Here is a 25,539-nt window from a genome sequence, read left to right as displayed (position 1 = left end):
ATCCTGATGTTAAACTCCTTAAGAGCTTTCATTTGAGTACCCACATGCACTTTTCATATATTTTTCATATATTTATATATATTAATATATGAAAAATTGATGTCGGTACTCAAATGAAAGGTCTTGATGAGTGTACCATCTAGATGAGTTTATATCTTCAAAAATGTTAATAGTTCAGAAGATATAGTGTCATTTCTTAAATACTGATACTTTTAAGGATATAAGCTCATCCCGATGATACACTCATCAAGAGCTTTCACTTGAGTACCCACATGCATTTTCATATATTTCTCATATATTCATATATATAAATATATAAAATATATGAAAAATACATGTGGGTATTCAAACAAAAGGTCTCGAAGAGTGTAACATCAGGATGAGCTTAGATCATTAAAAATGTCAATATTTTCCAAGATAGAAGGTCATTTCTTAAAAACTAAAAAATTTTATCATGAATATCCTGAAAAATAAAATTTTTCTTATTCTTTAATAACATATAGATAATAACAAATATTTGTTCCATTTCTAGTTAATAAAAAAATAAATAGTTTTACAGTTGAATGCCTGAAGAGAAAGGCTGCTCCAAAATAAAAGTAAAATTGTCTTCAATTATGTAGTTAAAGTACACATATAAATATATAATAATACTAGCACAAATAATAACAATAATAACGCAACAAATAATAACAGTATATATATATAATATATAATAATAATCCATACCTAAAAAGAGGGGATAACTGCAGATGTAACCAGTCAAGCAGTGGGGAGGTCATGATCAGTACCCTAGACAGTACACACGAGTTCTCGAGCTCTTTGTTGTGTTCTAAACAACCCAGTGTATTATTAACACCTTTTAATTTACAACCGTATGTCATTTTAATCATACAATAAAAATTAATTAATCCATACCTGTCAACAGATAAAATTTAGTAAGGTACTTTCGTTGATTATTATTATTATTATTATTATTAAATAAATCCGTGTCATCATTGACGTCACATAAAAAATTTCAACAGCATAATTATCAATTGCGTAGTTAAATATTAGACGTCATTTATGCGTTTGTTATTTTTTTTTTTGTTTACAAAATTAATTATTTATTAATCAGCTGATTAATAAATAAATAAATCAATAAAAGTGTATTTGTAATATTTATAAAAAAAAATCAATAAACAGTAAATAGAATAAAAATAAAAATAAAAAACAAAAAAGAGAACAATGAACAGAAAATGTCAAAAAAAATGATCACGCGTGCGCGTAAAAACACTTTGCATTTGCCTTTTTTGTCTTTCTTTCTCACTTACCCATCCATATATTTATTATTGTATATATATTTATATTTATATATCTATATATATACATATATATATATATATATATATATATATATATATATATATATATATATATATATATATATATATATATATATATATATATATATATATATATAAATTGATATAATTTGTAATTTTTAGTTGTCCGGGCGCTGGGTGAAGCTTGCTTGAGCTCTCACAAATTTTTAGTCCCAGTCCCAGTCGTGCAGTTTTATTCACAATTAGGAAAAATCAAAACAAGCAAGATGGCTGACCCGAGTGGTGAAGCATCGTCGTCGAGTAGTGTATCTGAGCCAACTATTCGCGAGGAAATTGACAAAGCTAACGAGGATTTTATAGAGCCAGATCAAAAGAGGCGTAAATTGCTTATAAAACATGACGGAAAGAGCGAACAAAAATTGGAACATCGCCTGGGTGGAATTCTTTGCTGCGCTGTTTGTCTTGATCTTCCGAGATCCGCCGTTTACCAGGTAATCTTTTTCTTTTTATTCACTTCACCATATTTTTTATTCATACACTAATTTTTATAACAATTATAATATTTACTACTTATTATAAAAAAATTTTAATTATTCAATTTAGCTGACATTTTTTTTTGACAGGTGAATTATTATTATTATAAAATAAATTTTGCATTTTTTTTTACACTGAAATTGACAGGCATTAAAAATTTTTTAGAATTCTATGGCTATTAAATTATTATTAAAAAGCTCCACAAGTGAAAAATTTTCAGAAGAATTTTTTTATTTTAATTTATATGTTGAAAAATTTTTTGAAATGACAGCTGACAGCTAACTTCAGTATTATGAAGTTAACAGACATTAGAAAATTTTTAAGTAATTAAATTATTAAAAAAAAATTATTCGTAGAAATTTTGTAAAACTTTTTTTGTAATTTATTCGTGAAAATTAAAAAAATAATGACAGCTGTCAGCTAACTTCAGTTTGACGTTTCAATTTTTAAATAATTTATTTGTTAAAAAAAACTAACCTTAAAATTTTGACATTTAACTTAGCTGTCACTTGACAAGTTTTTAATTTTTTAAAACAAATAAATTTGTTTTAAAAATTTGCATTTTTTATTTTTTATAATTTGTACATGTCAATTTTTTAAAAATAAATTTTTAAAATTATCGAATATCTGCTTAATTAATTTTAATAAAATTTTCAAATGTCTGTAAATTATTATAATTAATAATACTGAAGTTAGCCATCAACTGTCAATTTAAAAAATTTTTTTGATAAATCAATTTTAATAAAAAATTTTTCTAAAAATTTTCACTTGTAATTGTTATTAATTTATGACATTAAAGTTACCCGTCACTTGAAAATTGTTTAATTTGATTTAACAAAAAAATTTGCTCTAAAAAATGATTTTAAAAAAATTACATTAATTTTTTTTAATTTTTACATGTTAATTTTTTTCTGGTCTTAATTTATTTGTTCCAAAAATTTTTTTAATTATCAAATATCTGCTAAGTTAATTTTCATATTAATTTTCACATGTGGAATTTTTTAATGAAATTTTATTTATAATAAATTAATTACTATAAAATTGTGAAAAAATTTCTAGTCTGTCAACTTTAGTCTCATTGTAAATTTCAATTTTTTTTAGTCTAATTAAATCACGGTGAAATTTATGAAACGCGATTTTTTTTTTTTGCTAGAACGACACTTCAATTATGAAATTGCATCGTATATTCGTGTAAATAATTATTCACAAGTTTCTTTTTTTACATTTAATTAACTAACAATTTTTTTTAACTAGAAAAATGAAAAATATTTTGTAAAAATCATTTTTGAATAAAATTCAGGTAAAAATTAATGGGTAAATTTTTTCATAAAAATTAGTGTAAAAGAACACTAATTTCAGTAAAATATTTTTGTACTGCGTATAAATTAATAATAAATATAATGGAAGTATATAATGAATAATTAATGAAGATTTGTTGTGAAGATTACATAAAATAATTTATTTATGAAGACGATTGTTATCAAGATATATTATTTTTTTTTTTAATTTTATTATACTATGAAGAATATTGTGTGTGATCAGTAATGTTTATTATTTATTATATTATTATTTATCTCCATTTGGTTTTAATAATAAAGACATAAATAAGTAAATATAAATATAATAAATCAAGATGTTTTATGAAGATAAAAAAAAAATTAAAGAAATGTTTATTATTTTTTTAGTGTCTTTAGTGTGAGAGTGAGAGAATATTTAAAATAAAAATAATCATAATTATTTGATTATTATATATTTGTAAAAAATTAAAAATAAATAGAAATTAAATTTATAAATAAAATGGATTTTTTTAATTAATGTCCTGGATATTATCCTGACGTACCAATCCTTATTGACATATTTATTGTCATAAATAATTAGATAAATAAATTATAAAAAAAAAATGGTGAAGTAGTAATTGATATATTTTTTTATATTTATGATTATAATTATGATTGTTAATAGTGTAATTTATTATTAATAGTCCCCATACGATTTTGTGTTTCAGATTTGTATAAAAATAATATATACACCGAATAATGGTAAAGAGTATAATTTAGCTTGGCTAATTAATAATTACTGTTACGCGAGCTTAGTAATTAAGTTTATAAATAATATATTGTTGATATTAAATGGTTAAAATTAATTATTTTGAATAATTTTCAATGATAAAAAGACTGCTGATTTATTTTTTAATTGTTTGCGTCTTTAATCGTTGAGGATTATTCGAGGTTCTGATTTAAGGAATTGCTTTGTTTATAATAATACTTTTTGTTTTTTTGTGTATGGTAATGTTCACAGTGTACCAATGGACACTTGATGTGTGCGGGATGCTTTACTCATGTCCTCGCCGACGCGAGACTAAGGGATGAGTTGGCTACTTGTCCTAATTGCAGAATTGAGATTAGCAAAACTTCTGCGTCTAGGAACTTGGCCGTTGAGAAGGCTGTTTCTGAACTACCCGCAGAATGTCAGTTTTGCGCTAAGGAGTTCCCGAGAAATTCGCTGGAACGACATGAAGATGCTATGTGTGAAGAAAGGTAATTTTTTTTTTTTATAAATTAAATCAATAATTGTAATTTAGTAGATTATTTAAATTATTTTATTATTAATGAGATATAAAAATTTAGCAATTGAATTTATTTGAAAAATTAATAATTTACAAAATGTAATTTAATCATTGAAAAAAACTAGCAACCTTGCAGTCACTACGTGACTGCAGAGAATTGTAGACTATAAATAAATAAAATTTTGCTGTGTTAAATAATAAATTTTGGTCAATTGCACTGTACTTTCTTAAATATTGACGTTTTTAAAGATATAAGCTCCTTCTGATGTTACACTCATTAAGAGCTTTCATTTCAGTACCCACATCAATTTTTCATATATTTTATATATTTCATATATATGATATTTATGAAATATATGAAAAGTTCATGTGGGTACTCAAATGAAAGGTCTCGATGAGTGTAATATCAGAATCGACTTATAATTACAAAAATGTTGAGAAATAAGGAATAACTGTTGAATTTTGTTAACTAATGATGTTTTTAACGATATAAGCTCATCCCGATGATACACTCATCAAGAGCTTTCATTTGAGTACCCACATGCATTTTTCATATATTTTATATATTTCATATATATGATATTTATAAAATATATGAAAAGTGCATGTGGGTACTCAAATGAAAGGTTTCGATGAGTGTAACATCAGAATGGACTTATATTTACAAAAATAATAAGAATTAAGGAATGACTGTTGTATTTTGTTAACTAATGATGTTTTTAACGATATAAGCTCATCCCGATGATACACTCATCAAGAGCTTTCATTTGAGTACCCACATGCATTTTTCATATATTTTATATATTTCATATATATGATATTTATAAAATATATGAAAAGTGCATGTGGGTACTCAAATGAAAGGTTTCGATGAGTGTAACATCAGAATGGACTTATATTTACAAAAATAATAAGAATTAAGGAATGACTGTTGTATTTTGTTAACTAATGATGTTTTTAACGATATAAGCTCATCCCGATGATACACTCATCAAGAGCTTTCATTTGAGTACCCACATGCATTTTTCATATATTTTTCATATATACATATATATATAAAATATATAAATATATGAAAAATTGATGTGGATACTCAAATGAAAGGTCTCGATAAGTGTAATGCCGGTATGAGCTTATATTTTTAAAAATGTCAATAGTTCTCAAGATACAAGATCATTTCTTAATTATGTATCTAGAGACAGCATTTTCGAATGCATGACTATCCAGGACACAAAATTTTTCTTATTCTCTTAATAATATAGATAATATATTGAATTACTTGAATTATTTATTTAAAAAAATTTTAAGTAAAATTTATTATAACCATCAATTTTTTAAAAATTGCATCTATTAAATTTTATTTAATTAATTTTTTTTAAAATGCATCAATTACATTTTTTAAACTAAAAAATTATCTGAAAAATTAGTAATATTAAAATTAATTAAATATATATTTCTAAAAATTGATAATTAAAAAATATTTAATAAATGCAATTTTTTAAAAATCACTAATTGAAAAAATAAATTTTTTTAAAAAATTGAAAACTAAACAACTAAATTCATAACTTATTAATAAAAAAAACTTTGATTAGAATATCCAGCTGCAAGTACAGCCGAATTGGCTGCCCATGGCGAGGTCCAAATCACGAGCGTGCTGAGCACGAGTCACAGTGCGTCCACCCTCATCGCACGGGTGCTGATGTAATGGAAGCCCTGCGTGACATTGACGCTCGTAACCTGGAGGAACGCAAGCACTACGACAATATTTTCGATCTTCTGTCTTACGAAAAAATCACATTCAACGGTTTGCCTCTACTCCTTTTATTATAAAATAACTCCATTAGTCCATTCATAAATTATGCATGTTCTATTATCATAAATAATAATAATAATAAAAATAATAACAATACCGCTGAACTATCTAAACTATTTATTTATCTGTTTAGATTTGCAAATGAAGCCATACCGCACCGACGAGTTTGTACACAAATTATTCTATGAAACATCACGCTTCTCTGCGTTCAATCATCAATGGGTTGTAAAAGCTAGAATTAATAATAGCCAGAGAGATCCCACACAGAGTTCCGAGCGTGATATGACTTATCAAGTGCGTACTTAATTTAATTTAATTTAATTTTTAATTTATATCTGCGATTCTTTATTAATTAATTTTTTTTTTACAGTTGATTTTAAAAACCAAGACAACATATCCCTTGGCGCTCCACTATTTAATCTTAAAAGGACCCTTCGGTGACATGAAAGTACAGCCTCGCATTCATAGATTCGATTTCACAGAGCAAGATAATGAGAGTCCGTATTTACCACTACCATTACCAGACACCGCTGAATGCAACAGACTATTAGCGGCTAAAGCAATAAGTTTCCGGTAATTAATCATGTTAAATTTAAATACATCTTAATTAAATTTCTTTTTTTTATTTATACACGGAAAAAACTAGATTATTTAATTTAATCAGCATAACTTAAAATATTACTGAGGATAATTTTAAAAAAGAATGAAGAGTAAAATTTATAATTTAATATCGAAAAATTTTTATTTTTTATATTAATATTTTGAGTAAGCATTTAAGTGAAAAATTTTTATTTTTAATTGTTTTGAACATTACAAAGTAATTTATATTAGCAACCTTGCAGTCACTATGTGACTGCCGGAACTTGTGAACTATAAGTAAATAAAATTTTGCTTTATTAAATTATGACTTTTGTTAAATTGCACTATACTTTCTTAACTATTGACGTTTTTAAAGATATAAGCCCATCCTGATGTTACACTCATCAAGAGCTTTCATTTGAGTACCCACACATGCATTTTGATATATTTTTCATATATTCATATATATATAATATAAATATATGAAAAATTGATGTGGGTACTCAAATGAAAGGTCTCGATGAGTGTAATGACGGGGTGAGCTTATATCTTTAAAAATGTCATTAGCTGACCAGATACTGTATCATTTCTTAAATATTGATATTTTTAAAGATATAAGCTCATCCCGATGTTACACTCATCAAGTGCTTTTATTTGAGTGTCCACATGTATTTTGATATATTTTCATATATATATATATATATATATATATATATATATATATATATATATATATATATATATATATATATAATATGTATTAATACATGAAAAATTGATGTGGGTACTTAAATGAAAGGTCTTAATGAGTGTAACATCGGGATGAACTTATATCCTTAAAAATATCGATATTTAAGAAATGACACCGTATCTTTTGAACTATTGACATTTTTAAAGATATAAGCTAATCCTGATGTTACACTCATAAAAATCTTTCATTTGAGTACCCACATCATTTTTTCATATATTTTTATGTATATTATATATATGAATATATGAAAAATATATCAAAATACATATGGGTACTCAAATAAAAGCTCTCGATGAGTGTAACATCAGGATGAGCTTATATCTTGAAAAATGTCAATAGTTCACAAGATACAAGGTCATTTCTTAATTATGTATCTAGAAAAAGTATTTTCGAATGCAGCTAAAACTTTTCTTATTTTCTTAATAATATAGATTCAAAATTTTAAGTGCAAAAAAGCTATTTTTTTTTATTATAAATAATTATTTTATTTAATTATTAAAAAATGAGAAAATAAAATTTTATTATAAAAATTTAGTAATCTTTCTTGATAATTTTAACATATTATACTTTAATTTTAACGTGCAAAATAATAAACATTAAAATTGAAATTCGTTAAACATTTATCCTAAAAAATTTTATTCGTTCATCTAGTATTGTTACTATTTTAAATAATATTTATTATCATTAAATATAATTTATTTTTTTCCGTGTAAAATCACAATAAAAAAAATTAACATAATTATTTTATTAATTACAGGCTCATTATGTTCCTCGCGTCGAAGTAGTTGTTGTTAAAAATTGCAATCTTCATCCTGCCGAGAGAAAATTAATAAATATATTTATATATATATTTAGCATTAAATCTTTATAGATTTTCACGCTCCTCGGTTATATTTGCAATTAACATAATTAAATTATTAATTAATCGGTTTTAGTTTTTCATTTTCTTTGATTATTAAAATACATGTGAGTAATATTCATTTATATATTTAAATATAATCATTAAATCTTTATTTTTTCAAGTAGACTGAAAAATAAGAATATAGTTTAATCAACAATCATTATTATTAATTATTAATTATTAATTACTATTAATACTTGTTAATAAATTAACATATATTATTATTAACTTTTTTTTTATTTTTCTTGTAAACGAGGCTTGATTTTATAGACTAGATAAAATATCTGTAATTGTAAGTTCAATAAAGTCTTACTCAAATAAAAATTAGAGTTCAGACAAATTAATAAAAGTATTATTTGAGTTTTTGGCGTTTAAAATATTTTGAGGAAAAATCAAAGGATTCAAAGTCGTGCATTGTCCGTTGTCCGGAGGACTGGTACTGTGCTTCCGTAACTTCGGTGATGATAACCGAGGATCTGGAGTTGTGCAACCGTTCAACCAAAAAGAGGTCACTGTGCCCTTGCCTTTCAGTTCAACTTCGCCGCGGAGTTCAAGTTCAAATGTACCGAACTTGTCCAAAATATTTTTTGTCGTCTCTGATACGTGAATTTTTAAAGCTGGAAATTTTTATCACTTTTGTTATTTTAAAATATAAATAAATATTTATTTATTGTATTAAAAATAATTACGGTAAAGGATCCAAATATTTATTTGAAAAAAATTTTTTTCCCACTTGTTTTAAAATTGTTCAAAATACGGAGTATGTAAAAAAAAGTAAACAAATGTGTTTTTTTTTAATTCATTAAAAATGAAATAATAAAAGAAAAATTTTATATATAAATATTTATGAAAATTATGAAAAAAAAAAAAAATGAAAATTACTGAATTTTTCTTTAATTATTGTCTTAGATTGTAAGTAAACTATATATCAGAATAATTAAAAAAAAAATTCTAATTTATTTTTAATTATCAGGCTTTACATAAGTATTTTAGGAAATTATTCAGAAAAAAAATTTATAGACCCTTTTAACTTTAGATTAATTAATTATAAATTATATAACTTTAATAATTTAAGTCACTGCCGTGACTTCTTAAATATAAATAAATGAGATTTGGATTTATAAAATAATGACTTGTTAAATTGCACTGTAATTTTTTAACTATTGACATTTTCAAAGACATAAGCTCATCCCGATGTTACACTCATCAAGAGCTTTCATTTGAGTACCCACATCAATTTTTCATATATTTTTCATGTATACACATATATAAAACATATTTTAAATGTATAAGCTCATCCCGATGTTACACTCATCAAGAGCTTTCATTTGAGTACCCACAAGCATTTTGATATATTTTTCATGTATTTATATATATAATATATAAAATATATGAAAAATTGATGTGGGTACTTAAATAAAAGGTCTTGATGAGTGTAATGTCGGGGTGAGCTTATATCTTTAAAAATGTCAATAGTTCACAAGATACAAGGTCATTTTTTAATTATGAAATTACACTGTACTTTTTTAACTATTGACGTATTTAAAAATATAAGCTCATCCTGATGTTACACTCATAAATAGCTTTTATTTGAGTACCTACATGTATTTTGATATATTTTTCATATATTCATATATATAATATATATAAATATATGAAAAATTGATGTGGGTACTCAAATGAAAGGTTTTGAAGAGTGTAATGCCGGGGTGAGCTTATATCTTTAAAAATGTCAATAGTTCACAAGATACAAGGTCATTTTTTAATTATGAAATTACACTGTACTTTTTTAACTATTAACGTATTTAAAAATATAAGCTCATCCTGATGTTACACTCATAAATAGCTTTTATTTGAGTATCTACATGTATTTTGATATATTGTTCATATATTCATATATATAATATAAAAATATACGAAAAATTGATGTGGGTACTTAAATGAAAGGTCTTGATGAGTGTAATGTCGGGGTGAGCTTATATCTTTAAAAATGTCAATCGTTCACAAGATACAAGGTAATTTCTTAACTATGTATCTAGAGATAAAGCATTTTCGAATGCAGCCTAAATACTTATTACAATAAATTGCCTATCGTTGAGAATGATATGAAACCTTGAAAAGGCACAAATTAAAATCAAGACCTTTGCAATGACACTATAAATTTCACTAAAAAAATCGATTTTACCCTATGATTATCCTGGACACAAAATTTTTCTTATTCTCTTAATAATATAGATTAATTTTTCCAATAAATTTACAAATAATTTATTTACACAGTAAAAAATTTTGTGTTAAAAATTCTTATATTAAAAATTTAACACTTTTCTGTATTGATTTAACAAAATAAATATTGAAAATTTACACAAAACAATTTTCAATAGATATTTAACACAAAATTTTTTAACACTAATTTTTTTGACTTAGAATTTTTTTACTGTACATATATTCTATCTAATTTATTTGAATTGTTAAATATTAGGAACCTTTACCCTATGAAATTTATAATTTATAATTACGTAGGCCGGAAGACTCCATGCGGGAAGCAGTATTGACAGTGTCACCAAATAGACAGTAGTGAGGCATCTTCTGGCCAACGACTCCAGCACAAACTGGACCGCTGTGAGCTCCAATTCTGACACTTAGTTGAGAGTCCTGTCTGTGTCCGATTTTGAAGGACTTTACAGCGTCTAGGATGGCGAGAGCCATCAGCCCTATCTCCTTGGCGTGCTCGTCTCCGTTTCTCTGAGGCAGTCCTGAGACTACCATATAAGCGTCGCCGATTGTCTCTACTTTGTAGACGTCGTAGAAACCTATTATGCGGTCGAATGTGCTGTAGAGATCGTTCAGAAAGTCTACTACTTGCATTGCCGTGCTCTGGGCGCACAGAGCTGTGAAACCTACTATGTCGCTGAAGTAAATTGTCACTGACTCGAATTGTTCGGGTTGAACCAGTTCTCCTGCCATTAGTTGACCAGCTACTTGTCTAAGACCATTAAAAAATTTTTTAATTGTTAATTTTTAAAAAAATTCAATTTTTTTTGTTCTAAAAAAAAATGATTTAAAGTTGATTTATTTTTTTTTTATTTTTAGAAAAAATTAAAAATTTTTTTATTTAATATAAATATTTTTTTTTTTTCAATTTAAGAAAAATTAAAAAAGAAGTTTGGAAAATTTAATTAAAATTGATTAAAATAAAAATAAAATAAGATAGTTATTATAATTATTAATAATTAATTATTATAACTATTAATTATTGATTATAATTATTAATAATTAAATATAATTATTAATAATTAATTATAATTATTAACAATTAATTATATTTATTAACAATTAATTATATTTATTAACAATTAATTATATTTATTAATAATTAATTATAATTATTAATAATTAATTATAATTATTAATAATTAATTATAATTATTAATAATTAATTATAATTATTAATAATTAATTATAATTATTAATAATTAATTATAATTATTTATAATCATTAATAATTAATTATAATTATCACAATTAACTATAATTATTAATAATTAATCATTATAACTATTAATTATTGATTATAATTATTAATAATTAAACATAATTATTAATAATTAATTATAATTATTAACAATTAATTATATTTATTAACAATTAATTATATTTATTAATAATTAATTATAATTATTAATAATTAATTATAATTATTAATAATTAATTATAATTATTAATAATTAATTATAATTATTAATAATTAATTATAATTATTTATAATTATTAATAATTAATTATAATTATTTATAATCATTAATAATTAATTATAATTATCACAATTAACTATAATTATTAATAATTAATTATTATAACTATTTATAATTAATTATCATAATTATTAATTAATAATTATTATAAAAATAAAATTGATTTTTTAATAAAATTAATTTTAAATAAAATAAAATAAAATATAAAAAATAATTTTAAATTTTTCGCGCCATTATCCATCCAAAAAAAAAAGGTACTGCGCATGTGTTGTAAACGAACCTTATTTATATAAATACTAGAAATTCAAATTTCGCGCATGCGCGCGCGCTTGAATTCTGACCAATAAGAAATCAGAGTCCATGTTTTCGAGTTATTTCGATACTAAGCTAACTTCAATCGATCAACCATCAATTTTAATATATAGGAGAACGATAGATAGAAATAAAAACCGTTAGTGGATTTTTAGTTTATTGCTAATTATAAATAAACTACATTGAATTAGACCGTAATTTATGAAAGGACAGTTTTAAATACTGAAGCGTATAAAAAAAATGGACTTGATCAGTTAAGTTTTTCGGCAGTTATCGTGACCGCGCAAATAATAATCAAGTTAGCCGACATTTTTTATTTTTTTATTTTGCTTAATTTATTAAATTATAACTAAAAAATATTTTTTAAAAATTCCACTGATAGTTTTTGAAGTTTTTAACAATTGAAAAAATTTTTTTGTCATAATTCTTCAATAAAAAAAATAATTAAAGTTTTTAGATGTCGGCTAACTTTATTTTCATATCGCGCCAGTTTCCATACAAACAGTCGGACGTCCACAAAGTAATTTTTTTAAACGTTGTATTTATTTATTTAAAAAGCAAAATGTCTTTTAAAAATTTGATAAGTGTTAAAACTAGTGCTTTTTCATTATATTTATGTGTAAATAGTGTTCTAAAAGTGTGATAAAAAATAAAAAGAGACAATTTTAGTTCGAGAAATCGCCGGATTTTCGTAAGGTGAGTGTAGTAAAACACAATTTTATCCGCTTCGCTTATGAGGCGTGCAATATTATTTTGTAAAAATTTGAGAAAATATCAAAAAAGTGATGAAGATAATTTTAAATTTTTGAAAAACAAAAATTAAAAAAAAAATAGTCCTGATAATTTTTATGAAAAATTTATAATTTTTTTTTTTGGTCAAGTAAAGAAAACTTTAAAATTTTTTTAGAAACTTTTTTGATATTGAAAAAAAATTTTTTTTCAGCTAAATTTCAAAGTTTTAAAGTATTTAATAAGATGCGAAATGCTTCGTATATATATATATATATATATATATATATATATATATATATATATATGGGTGATTCTCTGTAATGATGTTTTTTGTTGTCCCAGGCATTTTTTTATTAGAAAAATTGTTATTTTGTTACTAAAAAAAAATTTATTACGAAAGTAAAAAAACATTTCTGTTTGGAGCATTGAAAACTAAAATGGAATAAATTTTGGTTTTTTTGCTATAAATTCGTAAACCACCGAAATAAGTCCCCTGGGCTGTCCCAGTCCCACAATTAAAACTTTAAGATTAAATTTTAAGTTATTCGTCAATAATATATAATTTGAGCCATAATATTTATAAACTTAATTAGTTAACTAACAATCTTCTTTAATAAAAAGTACCGAAAGTTAATTTGTTTCATTAAATTCATTAAACCAAAGTTTGTCCCAGGCATTTTAAGATTAGTCCTCTGCCAGAAGTACAAAGCCAAAAAAAAAATCTAGCCTATTTTACCTTTTGTAAGGTTTATAAAGATCTAACTAGCCGTAAGTTAATAACCATAGGGCTGTTAGCGCTTTATCGCCATTTTATTTAGTGTCAAAGCACCGTTTTTTTTTTGGAAATATGTGTCTGGGCCACTTCAAAACTCAGTCCCCTGGCAGCTATTTTTGTTTATAATTTATTCATAAAATTGGATCCATAAGTCTTAATATTATTCTAATTAATGTAAACATTCATTGAGAACTTAAAAAGTTGAATGCATTGAAATAGTTTGCTTGATTTTTCTCAATTTGATAAAAAAAAATCAGTCCCCTGGCAGTCAGTCCCCTGTCATGTTATATGGCAAAAGATACACAAATATCGAAAAAGCAAAAATTAATTCCGCTGTTTATTTATTATAATTAAGCTGATAGTTTTGAAGCCCTTGTTAATTTTTTTTCTAATAAAATCAAAAATAATTTGGTCGGACAATTTTGTACAGATTTAAGACGTCCTTACAGAGAATCACCCATATATATATATACATATATATATATATATATATATATATATATATATATATATATATATATATTTTTTTTTTTTATATAAATATATTTATACCTTGGTAATACTTGATACAACAATTCTTCACTTCGACGTTTTTCCAAAGTTAATTGCTCAGTTTTTTCTTCAACTAATGCCTCTAAATTATTGGCATACTGTTCCATACGTCGTAACAAATCATCCATCAAATTTTCACAGTATCCTCTGCAATAAAAAAAAATTGATTAAATTATTCATAGATAAAAAAAATTAATTAATTAATCTCACTTCATAATCCCGCGAATTATTCCGCGGATTGTTTGGAAAGTTGGACGGTCCTCGCTTATTTCACTCCAGCAGCGTTCCATTAGGCACAGAATATCTGGAGGACAATCCTTTGGCTGGACTTCTGGACGAAAGCAAGGATTTTCTCCAGAAGATACTCTATTTACAATCTGTTAGAAAAAAAAATTAACATCTTAATTATATTGGCTATTATGTTTGTATTAAAGTAATATATAAAATACAAATTACTTCTTGTGATGACATATTACTCTTAGCAACTTCATAAGGTCCACCACGTAATATTATTTCTTCTAATATAATAGCAAAACTGTAAACATCACCTTTTTGCGTAGCAGCACTACCTGGTAATACTGTTTGTGGTAATAATTCGGGTGCAATCCATAATAATTCTATTTTTAAAAATAACTTAGTTATTAAATAATTTATAGATTAAATTAATAACTAATTAAAATTAATATAACTATCTAAAATCACCCAAAAAATTTTAATTAAAGTATTATCACAAAAAATTTAATTTAAAAATTAGTAAAAAAATTTTTTATTAAAAATTTACTCAAAAATTGTTCATTAAATAATTATTCAGTAAATTTTCATTTAAAAATAGCTAAAAAAAACTTTAATTAAAAAATTTACTTAATATTTTTTAACCAAAAAATTACTTAATAAACATTCTTTAGAAAATTCCCAAAAAATTGTTTATTAAAAAATTAACTGGATAGATTTTTAGTAAATAATTACTCAAAAATTGTTCATTTAAAAATTACTCAGTGAATTTTCATTTAAAAACTACTCAAAAAATTTTTATTAGAAAGTTACTCAATAAATATTCATTGAAAAACTATTAAAAAATTTTTTATTCAAAAATTTGATAGATTTTTTGTAAAAAATTACTGTAAAATTGTTCATTTAAAAATTAGTAAATTTTCATCAAAAAATTTACTTAATAAATTCTTAAGATTAAAAATTTAATATGAATAATTAAAAAAAAACTATAAATAATTAATTATATAATAAAATGAAATAAATTACTTGTGTAATAATTATCATCAATAATTAATTCCGCTGGAGTGGTCAGAGTCTTAAGACCAAAGTCAGATATTTTAAGAACAAAACGTCCGTCGATTAAACAATTGCACGACCGCAATTTGCCGTGAGCATTTACTTCACTCGCATGTAAATAATCCATTCCCTGGTTTAAGAATTAATTTTTAAAATAATTACTATTAAGTAGGTGGAAAAATTTATTTGATTATTGAAAATCGATAATTACTTTAACGATATCGTGAATTAACGACATTCGGAAATTCCAGTCAAGTTTTATCGCATCATTATTCAGGACGTCTTTAAGCGATCCTTTGGGACAGTACTCTGTTAGTATTAATACTGTAGGGGATGGTGAACAGAGACATGCTCCAATAAATCTGTTAATTCATTTAATTTATAAAACTTTTCCATTAAAGAAATTAAAAGAAAAATCATTTGTTAATGACCTGACAGTATTTTCAGAAGTAACATCGCGTACTTGTTTAATTTCCCATAGTAATTTTTTTGTTACGTCAACAACTTTTTTTTTAGTCACTTTTTTTATAGCAACCCTTTCGCCTTTGTAAATTCCGACACTGGTAAACATACTAGTAGGCGCTAATGAATCTCCACTCAATTGCGAGCCTCGTCTTTTTTGTTCCAATCCAAAATTCTGAAACAAAATTTCATTATCAATAATTTAATTATTTTTTTTTAATTTAGAAATTATATCAAAATAATATGATTAAAAATTATCTAAAAAAACAAATATCAAAAATTTTTATAGTCAGATTTTGAGTCAAATAATAAAAAAAAATTATAATAACAAAATGATTGAAAATTTTATCAGAAAAAATGAGTCTAAATCTTTTTTTTTATATTAAATTTTGAGTAAAATAATAATCATTATTATTATTAAAAAAATTACGATTGATTCAAAATTAAACTAAGAAAAATGAATCCAAAATTACTCTTAGTCAAATTTTGAGTCTGATGATTAAAAAAATTATAGTAATAACATACATAATTAAGAAATGACTTTGTATCTTGTGAACTATTGACATTTTTGAAGATATAAGCTCATCCCGACATTACACTCATCAAGACCTTTCATTTGAATACCCACATCAATTTTTTATATATTTTATATATTTATATATATCAATATATGAAAAATATATGAAAATGCATGTGGGTACTCAAATGAAAGCTCTTGATGAGTGTAACATCGAAATGAGTTTATTTCTTAAAAAATGTCAATAAATTAGAAATGACATTGTATCTTGTCAACTATTGACAATTTTAAAGATATAAGCTCGCCCCAATATTACACTTATCGAGACCTTTCATTTGAGCACCCACATGCACTTTTCATATATTTTATAAATATCATATATATGAAATATATAAAATATATAAAAAATGCATGTGGGTACTCAAATGAAAGCTCTCGATGAGTGTAACATCGAGATGAGCTTATATCGTTAAAAACACCATTAGTTAACGAAATGCAACAGTCATTCCTTAATTTTTAACATTTTCGTAAATATAAGTCCATTCTGATGTTACACTTATATCTTGAAAAACGTCAATATTTAAAAAAGTACAGTGCAATTTAACAAAAGTAATTATTTAATAAAGCAAAGTTTTATTTATTTATACTTCATAGTCATTGCAGTCACGTAGTGACTGCCAGAATCCTAATAATAATAAAAAAAAAAGTTTGGAAAATCCAAAAGTGCACAACTCATAATGCTCATTTAATTATGAAATATATAAAAAAAAAAAAAAAAAAAAAAAAAAAAACCTCAAGTCGTTCAAAATTAATTGCCGAAAAAACAGCTGTAGTAGGAAGGTACTGCACAAGCGCGCCTGGTGAAATAAAATGTACATAATATCTATAGATATAGATATATCACCATCCATGTTAATTTTACATGGATATATATAGATATACAGTCTTGTAGTTTTCGTTTTTTATTAATTGTAATTAAACGACACTGAATTAATTAACCATTCGCATTCAGTGACCTACAATCGTCGATTAGAATTAAAAAAAAAAAAATTTAACTCACACTGATAGAAGGATTTATTTGTATTAAAAAAATATTTGTTAATAGTTAACAAATCATTTATTAGAGACCATTTTTTAGTATCAAACAAATATTTCTTAGTATTTAAAATGATTTGTTTGTATTTAATAAATCAGATATTCATTTATTAAATATTAATAAATCTTTTTAAATACTAAGAAATATTTGTTAAGGACTAAAAAGTGGTCTCTAATAAATGATTTGTTAAATATTAACAAATATTTTTAACTATAAACAAATCCTTCTATCAGTGCAAATAATTGATTTTTTACAAGTTACAGTGTTTCCGGGGTTTCATACATGACGGACAGGAAAATTTTTTGACCTATTTTGATGTTTTTTTCCGTTTCTATTGCAGTAAATCAATTTTTAGAAAGTATGGAATTAATCTCCATTAAATTATCTCGACAATAGTATGCAAAATATCTTGATTTCGTGAACTAACAAGGCTATAATACTAAAAATAGTTGCTAAAATGAGGCGAAAAAAATTTTTCGATCGTAAAGCACTCTCTGATGCTTCGCATCATGAGTCGTGCAATTATTCAAAACTATACAAAATTAAATAAATCACTTTCGTTAAAATTTAATTTTTAATAAAATAATAATAATATGATTCAAAATTTTATCAATAAAAATAATTAAAAAAATAACTATAATAGTAATAAAAATTCCCTTATTATACACCCTTACATACATTAGCCTCCGCCATAGCCTGATGAAGATTAATTTTAGAAGAAAAAGTCTTACTGACTTCCAGTAGCAGTTCCTCGGGTCTGATTCTCCAGGACATGTTATTCAAGTCAGCCGAAAGGCGTAGGTGTCGGTAAAGCAAGCAAGCCGCAGTGGAAACCGCGAATAAAAACACACCTAGCGCGAAACTTGAGTAGAGGATTAGAGTATACGCGTCTGTTTTAAGCGCACAAGCCGGATCATTTCCGAGGAATCCACACTCAGGAATATCCGCGGGTGGTCCTTCGCGGCCACCCGGCCAGTGGATTTTTTTTCCGGACACTTGGTTGTACTCCCTATTTAATCCCAAGTAATGCGCGACCACTTCAAATCTTAAATAAATAAAACAATTCATCTTATTAATAATCAAAGAAGAAATAATTACTTTACAATGGTAAATAAAATAAAAAATAAATCAATTACCTTCCGGTAATAGGATCGAGATCAAGAATGCTGTAATCAGCGTCTCGATCGCCGTCTTCATCAATCCTGACGTGCCCAGTAATTCCCATAAAATCTCTACCCCACATTCTCTTCGTCATCGCGAGTCCGTCAAGGATATTCCCTCCCTCAGATAGAGTTTCATTGAGCGCCATTCCGAGCAAGTAAACTCCGTCGTAAAAAGCTCCGATGAAAAAATTAACTTCCTCGCCGTCGGAAAATGTGTAATTGTAATTTGTTTGCGCGCGAATCCGGACGTCTTCTGCAAAGTCTTGGAACCGGGGAGAAGTTGGCTGAAGTAAAGAAACTCTTAAAAGAGCTTCGTAAGCTTTTCGTGCCGCCGCATCTTCTACGTCACCTATTTCCCAGTCATGATCGCCCCAATATGATCCCTTGATTAAAAAAAATAAAGTTTTTTAATCGTATTATTGGAATTAAATCTCTAATAATTACTTAAAAAAAAAAAATTAACTAAAGAAAAAAATTCTTGAATTAAGTAAAATTTAATAAAAAGAAATTTTTTTAATTAAAAAAATTTTCTAGTTTTTTTCTTGTGTATTGTAAATATTTAGTAATTACCTGAATTATTTCTACGTCCAAAAATGTCCAATCACCGCGTGTCATTCCTAATGCATGGGCTGCTAGCATGAATCTTCTAACAAGGGTTCCTCGTACGCTCAGAATTACAACTATCCGATAGGAATTTTATGTTTATAATGATAAATTTTTTAAAGAATTTTTTAATTTGCTCATCAAAATTTTAAGAAATTTTATAAAAAAATTCTTTAATATACTCTTGAGCTTATTAAAAAATTTTTTTGATAATTTATGTATTATTTTTTTATTAGAGCGTATTTTTCAATTTTTTATGTATTTTACTTTTTTGTAATACGCTTATAAATATATTAAGGAATTTTGGTAAATATTTACAAGTAGGGTCACTATTTTAATTTTTATTTGATGTTAATGATATATTTTTTTTTGAAGAATACATAAAAAAATGAACAATTTAAAAAAAAAGTTGATTATCACAATTTTAACAAATGTTTCAAATTTTCAAAAAAATTTATAATTTTTTAGAAAATTGAGATATTCAACTTCTTTTTTTTTGAATTGTTCATTTTTTTATGTACTTTTTAAAAAAAATATATATCAAGAACATCAAAAAAAGATAAAATAGAAATTTTATCCAAAAACATGAGAGCCAAAAGTTTTTCCAACTTGACGGTAAAATAACTATCGAAATCTTTATTTTTTTCCTTTCACGACATTTTTTATCATAAATGCGCCGTAAAAATAAGCAGAATAAAAAAAATTAAAAAATGTTAATTTTTCACCTAGATATGGCCAAAAATAGCTTATTAAAAATTTTTTGGGTAATAATTTATTTAATACTTTTTAGTTTGATTTCTTAATAAAGCGTATTAAAAAATTTTTTTTAATTTAATTTGTTTCTTAATACGCTCATAAATATATTACGGAATTTTTTATGAAATTTCATAATTTTTTCTCAATAAATTTATCTCTGATTAACAAAAAATCAAAAAATTAGAAAGAATTGAAATTTCTTAATTTTTTATATTTTTTTTTTTTATTTACAAAAAAATTAATTAAGAAATTTTCAAAAAAATTTTTCCTTAATTTTATGTAAATATTCTCATGAATTTATTAAACTATATAATTGAATTAATTTGATTAATTTACCTCTTGCATACATACTCGCATCGCGAAGATACAAATGATAAGAATCATCATGCGCATTACCATCGAGTTCTCGAACAAATTTCAACAAGCCATCTTTCCGTAATCCGTACTCCAAATTCTTTCCTACGGTTAATGAAAACAAATCAGATTTGTCGAGGATCAATGCGACGTGTGACCATCCGAATTCCTTGAAGATACTTGAGAATACTAATCGCAAGCGACATTGGCAATAAGACATTCTTGTTAGAGTTGGATATTTACTTTTATCTTTAAAAATCCCCTAGAAAAAAATCAAATTATTTATTGTATAAAAAAGTAATAAATATTTAATTAAAAATTAAAAATAATTTAATAAATATTAAAATTTTATTTAAAAAAATTTATCTAAAAAATAAAACTTATAAAATTAATTTTCTTCTTTTAAACAAAATACTTTTCCATAGTTAATTAGTAGCAACACTAGCCCATCGTAAATAAAAAGAAAAACTCTAATTAACCACAGAGTAAATCGTGCGTACGAAAATAACGTTGAAATAAAAGGCATAAAGGAAGAAAACAGAACATGAGAAGTTTATTAAAAAAATTAAATAAAACTCACAGAGCTCTCATTTTTCCACTTGTGAAGTCTACCAAGGATACCGGATGTTACCGAGAGTTCGCCTTCTGACGGCGGCTGTATTAATTATTTTCATGCGGAAAAATTAGTAATAAGTAGGGAGTAATTCTAATTATTTTTGTTATGACTCAAAAAAATTAGTGAAAGTGATTTAAAAATCAATCTACCAGATATTTTATAACTTTAATAATTTTTGTAATAAATAAATAATGGAAAAAAATTGACATAAAAATTTTTAAAAATTAAAAATGCAATTTTTTGGAACAAATTTGTTTGTTAAATAAAATAAAACAATAGTTAACTTTAAAGTCACACTGAAAAAAAAAATTAACTTGATTCGAGAGGAAAATTCTTGAACCAAGAAAATAATTTTGAAGAGGGTAATTGTCTTTAATCAAGACGAAAAATTCTTGAATCAAAGAAAATTTACTTAAACCAAGTAAAAATTTCTTAGTTTAAGAATTTTTTTGCTCAAATCAAGAAAATGAGGTTCTTCAAAATTATGTACTTGATTCAAGAACATTTTTTTTTCTGTGCATAAAAGTGCATGAAAGTAAGCGTAAATAAATAACTTACCTGATCGCCCATTCCAGTAATTATTGGCGTGTTCCAATAAGCCGCGAGCCTTGCAACAGGTTCTAATGCAAAAGCACACGCTGGACCGATAAATGCGATAACGTTATCATGAAAATGCATGTCTGCCGCTAATCCTGGTGCTCTTGCACCACTACACGATGGATAACTACAATACAAAATTTTAATCAATTATTTTATTATTTTCAATTATTTCTTCTTGGTCACAAGGAAAAAAATTAAATAAATATTGATTAAAAATTTATATTTTGAATGAAAATTAAATTAATTTTAATACTTAAATATTTAATTTAAATTTTATTAAAAAGCATAAAGTATTTCTTCTTAATCCAACTTTTAAATTAACTAAACACAAACAACGATTTAAATTTCTATTCTCTAGCAAAGATATAACTTATGGATTTATGAATGGATTTTTTTAAAAGAAGCAAACATTTCTCTAAGACATTAAAATGTAATTTTTATATCAATGTAAAAATATTCAAAAGCTTTGAATAAAACTAGCCGATATTTGAAATTATAATACAACCTCTGACGATTGTTACCCTCCAATGGTTACCAGAGAAATTTAAATTTAGGTAAGACACTTTATTCTCGTGAGTAATAAAAATTTATTCCTGAAACAAGAACGCGCAACCTAGATCATGAAACAAGTATATTAATTATATTTATTGTACAATATAGTAATTACTAATTACTTATTCACCGGAACAATGGCTAGTTAATTGTCTTATTGAAGCACTGAATGCGACTCTGAGGATGAAACGTGATCAAGTAGCCAAATAGAAGACATTTAATATTTACACAGAAAAATATTTTTACTTTGTGAATAATATGTATTATTAAGAGAATAAGAAAAATTTTGTTTCCAGGATAGTCATATGATAAAATCAGTTTTTTAGTGAAATTTAGTCTCATTGTAAAGGTCTTGCCAATTTATAGCCAGTTTATTGTGATAATTAATTAGGCTGCATTCAAAAATAGTCTATATCTAGATACATAATTAAAAAATGACGTATCTTGTGAAATATTGACATTTTCAAAAATGTAAGTTCACCCCGATGTTACAATTATCGAGATCTTTCATTTGAGTACCCAAATCAATTTTTCATATATTTATATATATTATATATATGAATATATGAAAAATATATCAAAATGCGTGTGGGTACTCAAATGAAAGCTCTTGATGAGTGTAACATCGGGATGAGCTTACATCTTTATAAATGCCAATAATTAAGAAATGGATCTTATATCTTGTGAACTATTGACATTTTTAAAGATATAAGCTCATCCCGACATTACACTCATCGAGACCTTCCATTTGAGTACCCACATCAATTTTTCATATATTTATATATATTATATATATGTATATATGAAAAATATATCAAAATGCGTGTGGGTACTCAAATGAAAGCTCTTGATGAGTGTAACATCGGGATGAGCTTATATCGTTAAGAACATCATTAGTTAACAAATTGCAACAGTCATTTATTAATTTTTACAATTTTTGTAAATATAAGTCCATTCTGATGTTACACTCATCGAGACCTTTCATTTGAGTACCCACATGCACTTTTCATATATTTTATAAATATCATATATATGAAATATATAAAATATATAAAAAATGCATGTGGGTACTCAAATGAAAGCTTTTGATAAGTGTAATATCGGGATGAGCTTATATCTTTAAAAACGTCAGTACTTAAGAATTTACAGTGCAATTTAACAAAATTCATTACTTAATAAAGCAAAATTTTATTTATTTATAGTTCACAAGTCACGGCAGTCACGTAGTGACTGCAAGTTTGCTAGTAAAATTTATTGAATAAAAGGCAAAGTGTAGAACCTTTTAAAAATTACATTACAAAATAAGTGAGTAATAATTTACCTAGCTTGCACTTTCTGTAATTGAACATTATGTATAATTAAAAATTCATTAACTTCTGCGAGTGCTAAATCAACAGCAGGTCCACATCGTTCTAGGTCAAACGGGCTGTCTAAATGGGATGCCATCAGCACTCCAACGTTATAATTCCGCACAAACAATTCTTTCGCTTCAAAAACAAAGCAAAAAAAAAATTATTTAAATTAAAATTTATTTCAAAGTTACAAAAATTGAAATTTTCCACAGTTAGATATATAAACTATTTGTTTGTAAGTAATAACAACAAAACATCTAATTCCAAATCTCAGTTATGATCAACGGACTGGAAAAATAATTCCCATTCAAATTTAATGTGTTGTCTAGATAATCCGCGCTGAATTTATTGTAATTTTATTCACTTTTTCCGAGCATTGCATCTATGTTATTATTTATAATTGCGCTAGATTTTTATTATTATTATTTTTTTCAAGCATTATTATTTGTAAATAAATTAATAAATTATTTGAAATGTTAAAGAACTCAACTTACCTGTTATTCTGGATAAATAATTGCTTCTAGAGAAGAAAACGAGCGCGGTAAAAAATAGAAGCACTAATTTTGTTATTCTGTACTTTTTGCGCATTTTTTTTAAGTTTAATTTATGAATTTTCAAAAATTTTATTTTGATAAAAATAAATATTTGCGATAATTGCTTTTTGACGACTAGACTTCCGCTCAACGCGAGAACTCAGTAACGTCTGACGTTTCGCAACAAGTTTCACCCCTATATATAGGGGTTGCTCTATATTCTGCATTTTTTCTATCATCAATCTTAAGTTTGAATAAAAAGTTTACTTTATAAATTAATAAATTATGGAAATATTTTTATAAATTTTCGTAAGAGAAAAATTTTATTTTTTTATTAATGTTTAAAACAATTAATAATTAAATATTCATTTTTTTAACTATTAAATTTATTATTGGTAAATATTTATTTTTCACTATTAATTTTATTATTTAATTAATAAATAATAATTTATATTATTAAGAAAATAAGAAAAATTTTGTCTTCAGAACAGTCATATGATAAAATCGTTTTTTTTTTTAGTGAAATTTAGTCTCATTGCAAAGGTTTTGATTTGAGTTTATACTTTTTCAAGGTTTCATATCATTCTAACCGGTAGTCAATTTATCATATGTATTTGGGTTGCATTCGAAAATCCTCTATCTCTAGATACATAATTAAGAAATGACCTTGTATCTTGTGAAATATTGACATTTTTAAAGATATAAGCTCACCCCGACATTATACATATCGAGACCTTTCATTTGAGTACCCACATCAATTTTTCATATATTTATATATATTACATATATGTATGTATGAAAAATATCTCAAAATGCATGTGGGTACTCAAATGAAAGCTCTTGAAGAGTGTAACCTCGGGATTAGCTCACATCTTAAAAAAAATCAATAATTAAGAAATGACCTTGTATCTTGTGAACTATTGAAATTTTTAAAGATATAAGCTCACCCCGACATTACATTCATCGAGACCTTTCATTTGAGTACCCACATCAATTTTTCATATATTTATATATATTATATATATGTATAAATGAAAAATATATCAAAATGCATGTGGG

General features: G+C 24.8%; 2 protein-coding genes across 3 annotated transcripts; one reads left to right on the top strand and one right to left on the bottom strand.

Annotated features, from left to right (window-relative positions):
• Window positions 1-756: 756 nt before the first annotated feature.
• Window positions 757-8,790, top strand: LOC123263748 (cysteine and histidine-rich protein 1 homolog). Of its 2 annotated transcripts, none has more exons than XM_044726724.1 (7): window positions 757-872; window positions 1,485-1,813; window positions 4,155-4,393; window positions 6,015-6,226; window positions 6,369-6,529; window positions 6,606-6,808; window positions 8,323-8,790. In XM_044726724.1, exons 2-7 carry the CDS (start codon window positions 1,589-1,591, stop codon window positions 8,348-8,350), a joined length of 1,068 nt encoding a protein of 355 aa, XP_044582659.1. In that variant the 5' UTR covers window positions 757-872; window positions 1,485-1,588; the 3' UTR covers window positions 8,351-8,790. The 2 variants fall into 2 exon arrangements, with proteins under 2 accessions (XP_044582659.1, XP_044582658.1); XM_044726723.1 differs by having other exon boundaries at window positions 773-940.
• Window positions 8,791-24,636, bottom strand: LOC123263745 (atrial natriuretic peptide receptor 1). Its single transcript, XM_044726721.1, has 16 exons — window positions 24,442-24,636; window positions 23,917-24,082; window positions 22,002-22,167; window positions 21,408-21,482; window positions 20,810-21,089; window positions 19,685-19,794; window positions 19,088-19,497; window positions 18,630-18,996; window positions 16,308-16,513; window positions 16,088-16,238; window positions 15,847-16,006; window positions 15,046-15,206; window positions 14,800-14,966; window positions 14,590-14,736; window positions 10,983-11,449; window positions 8,791-9,083 (listed from the first exon to the last, which is right to left on the bottom strand). The coding sequence occupies exons 1-16, from the start codon at window positions 24,533-24,535 to the stop codon at window positions 8,791-8,793; spliced, it is 3,420 nt and encodes a 1,139-aa protein (XP_044582656.1). The 5' UTR covers window positions 24,536-24,636.
• Window positions 24,637-25,539: the final 903 nt, after the last annotated feature.

Source organism: Cotesia glomerata, linkage group LG4 (genome assembly GCF_020080835.1).
Source record: "Cotesia glomerata isolate CgM1 linkage group LG4, MPM_Cglom_v2.3, whole genome shotgun sequence".
Taxonomy (NCBI): domain Eukaryota; kingdom Metazoa; phylum Arthropoda; class Insecta; order Hymenoptera; family Braconidae; genus Cotesia; species Cotesia glomerata.
Note: the sequence above shows the minus strand (reverse complement) of the source record. Positions and strands in the feature narration are given on the sequence as shown.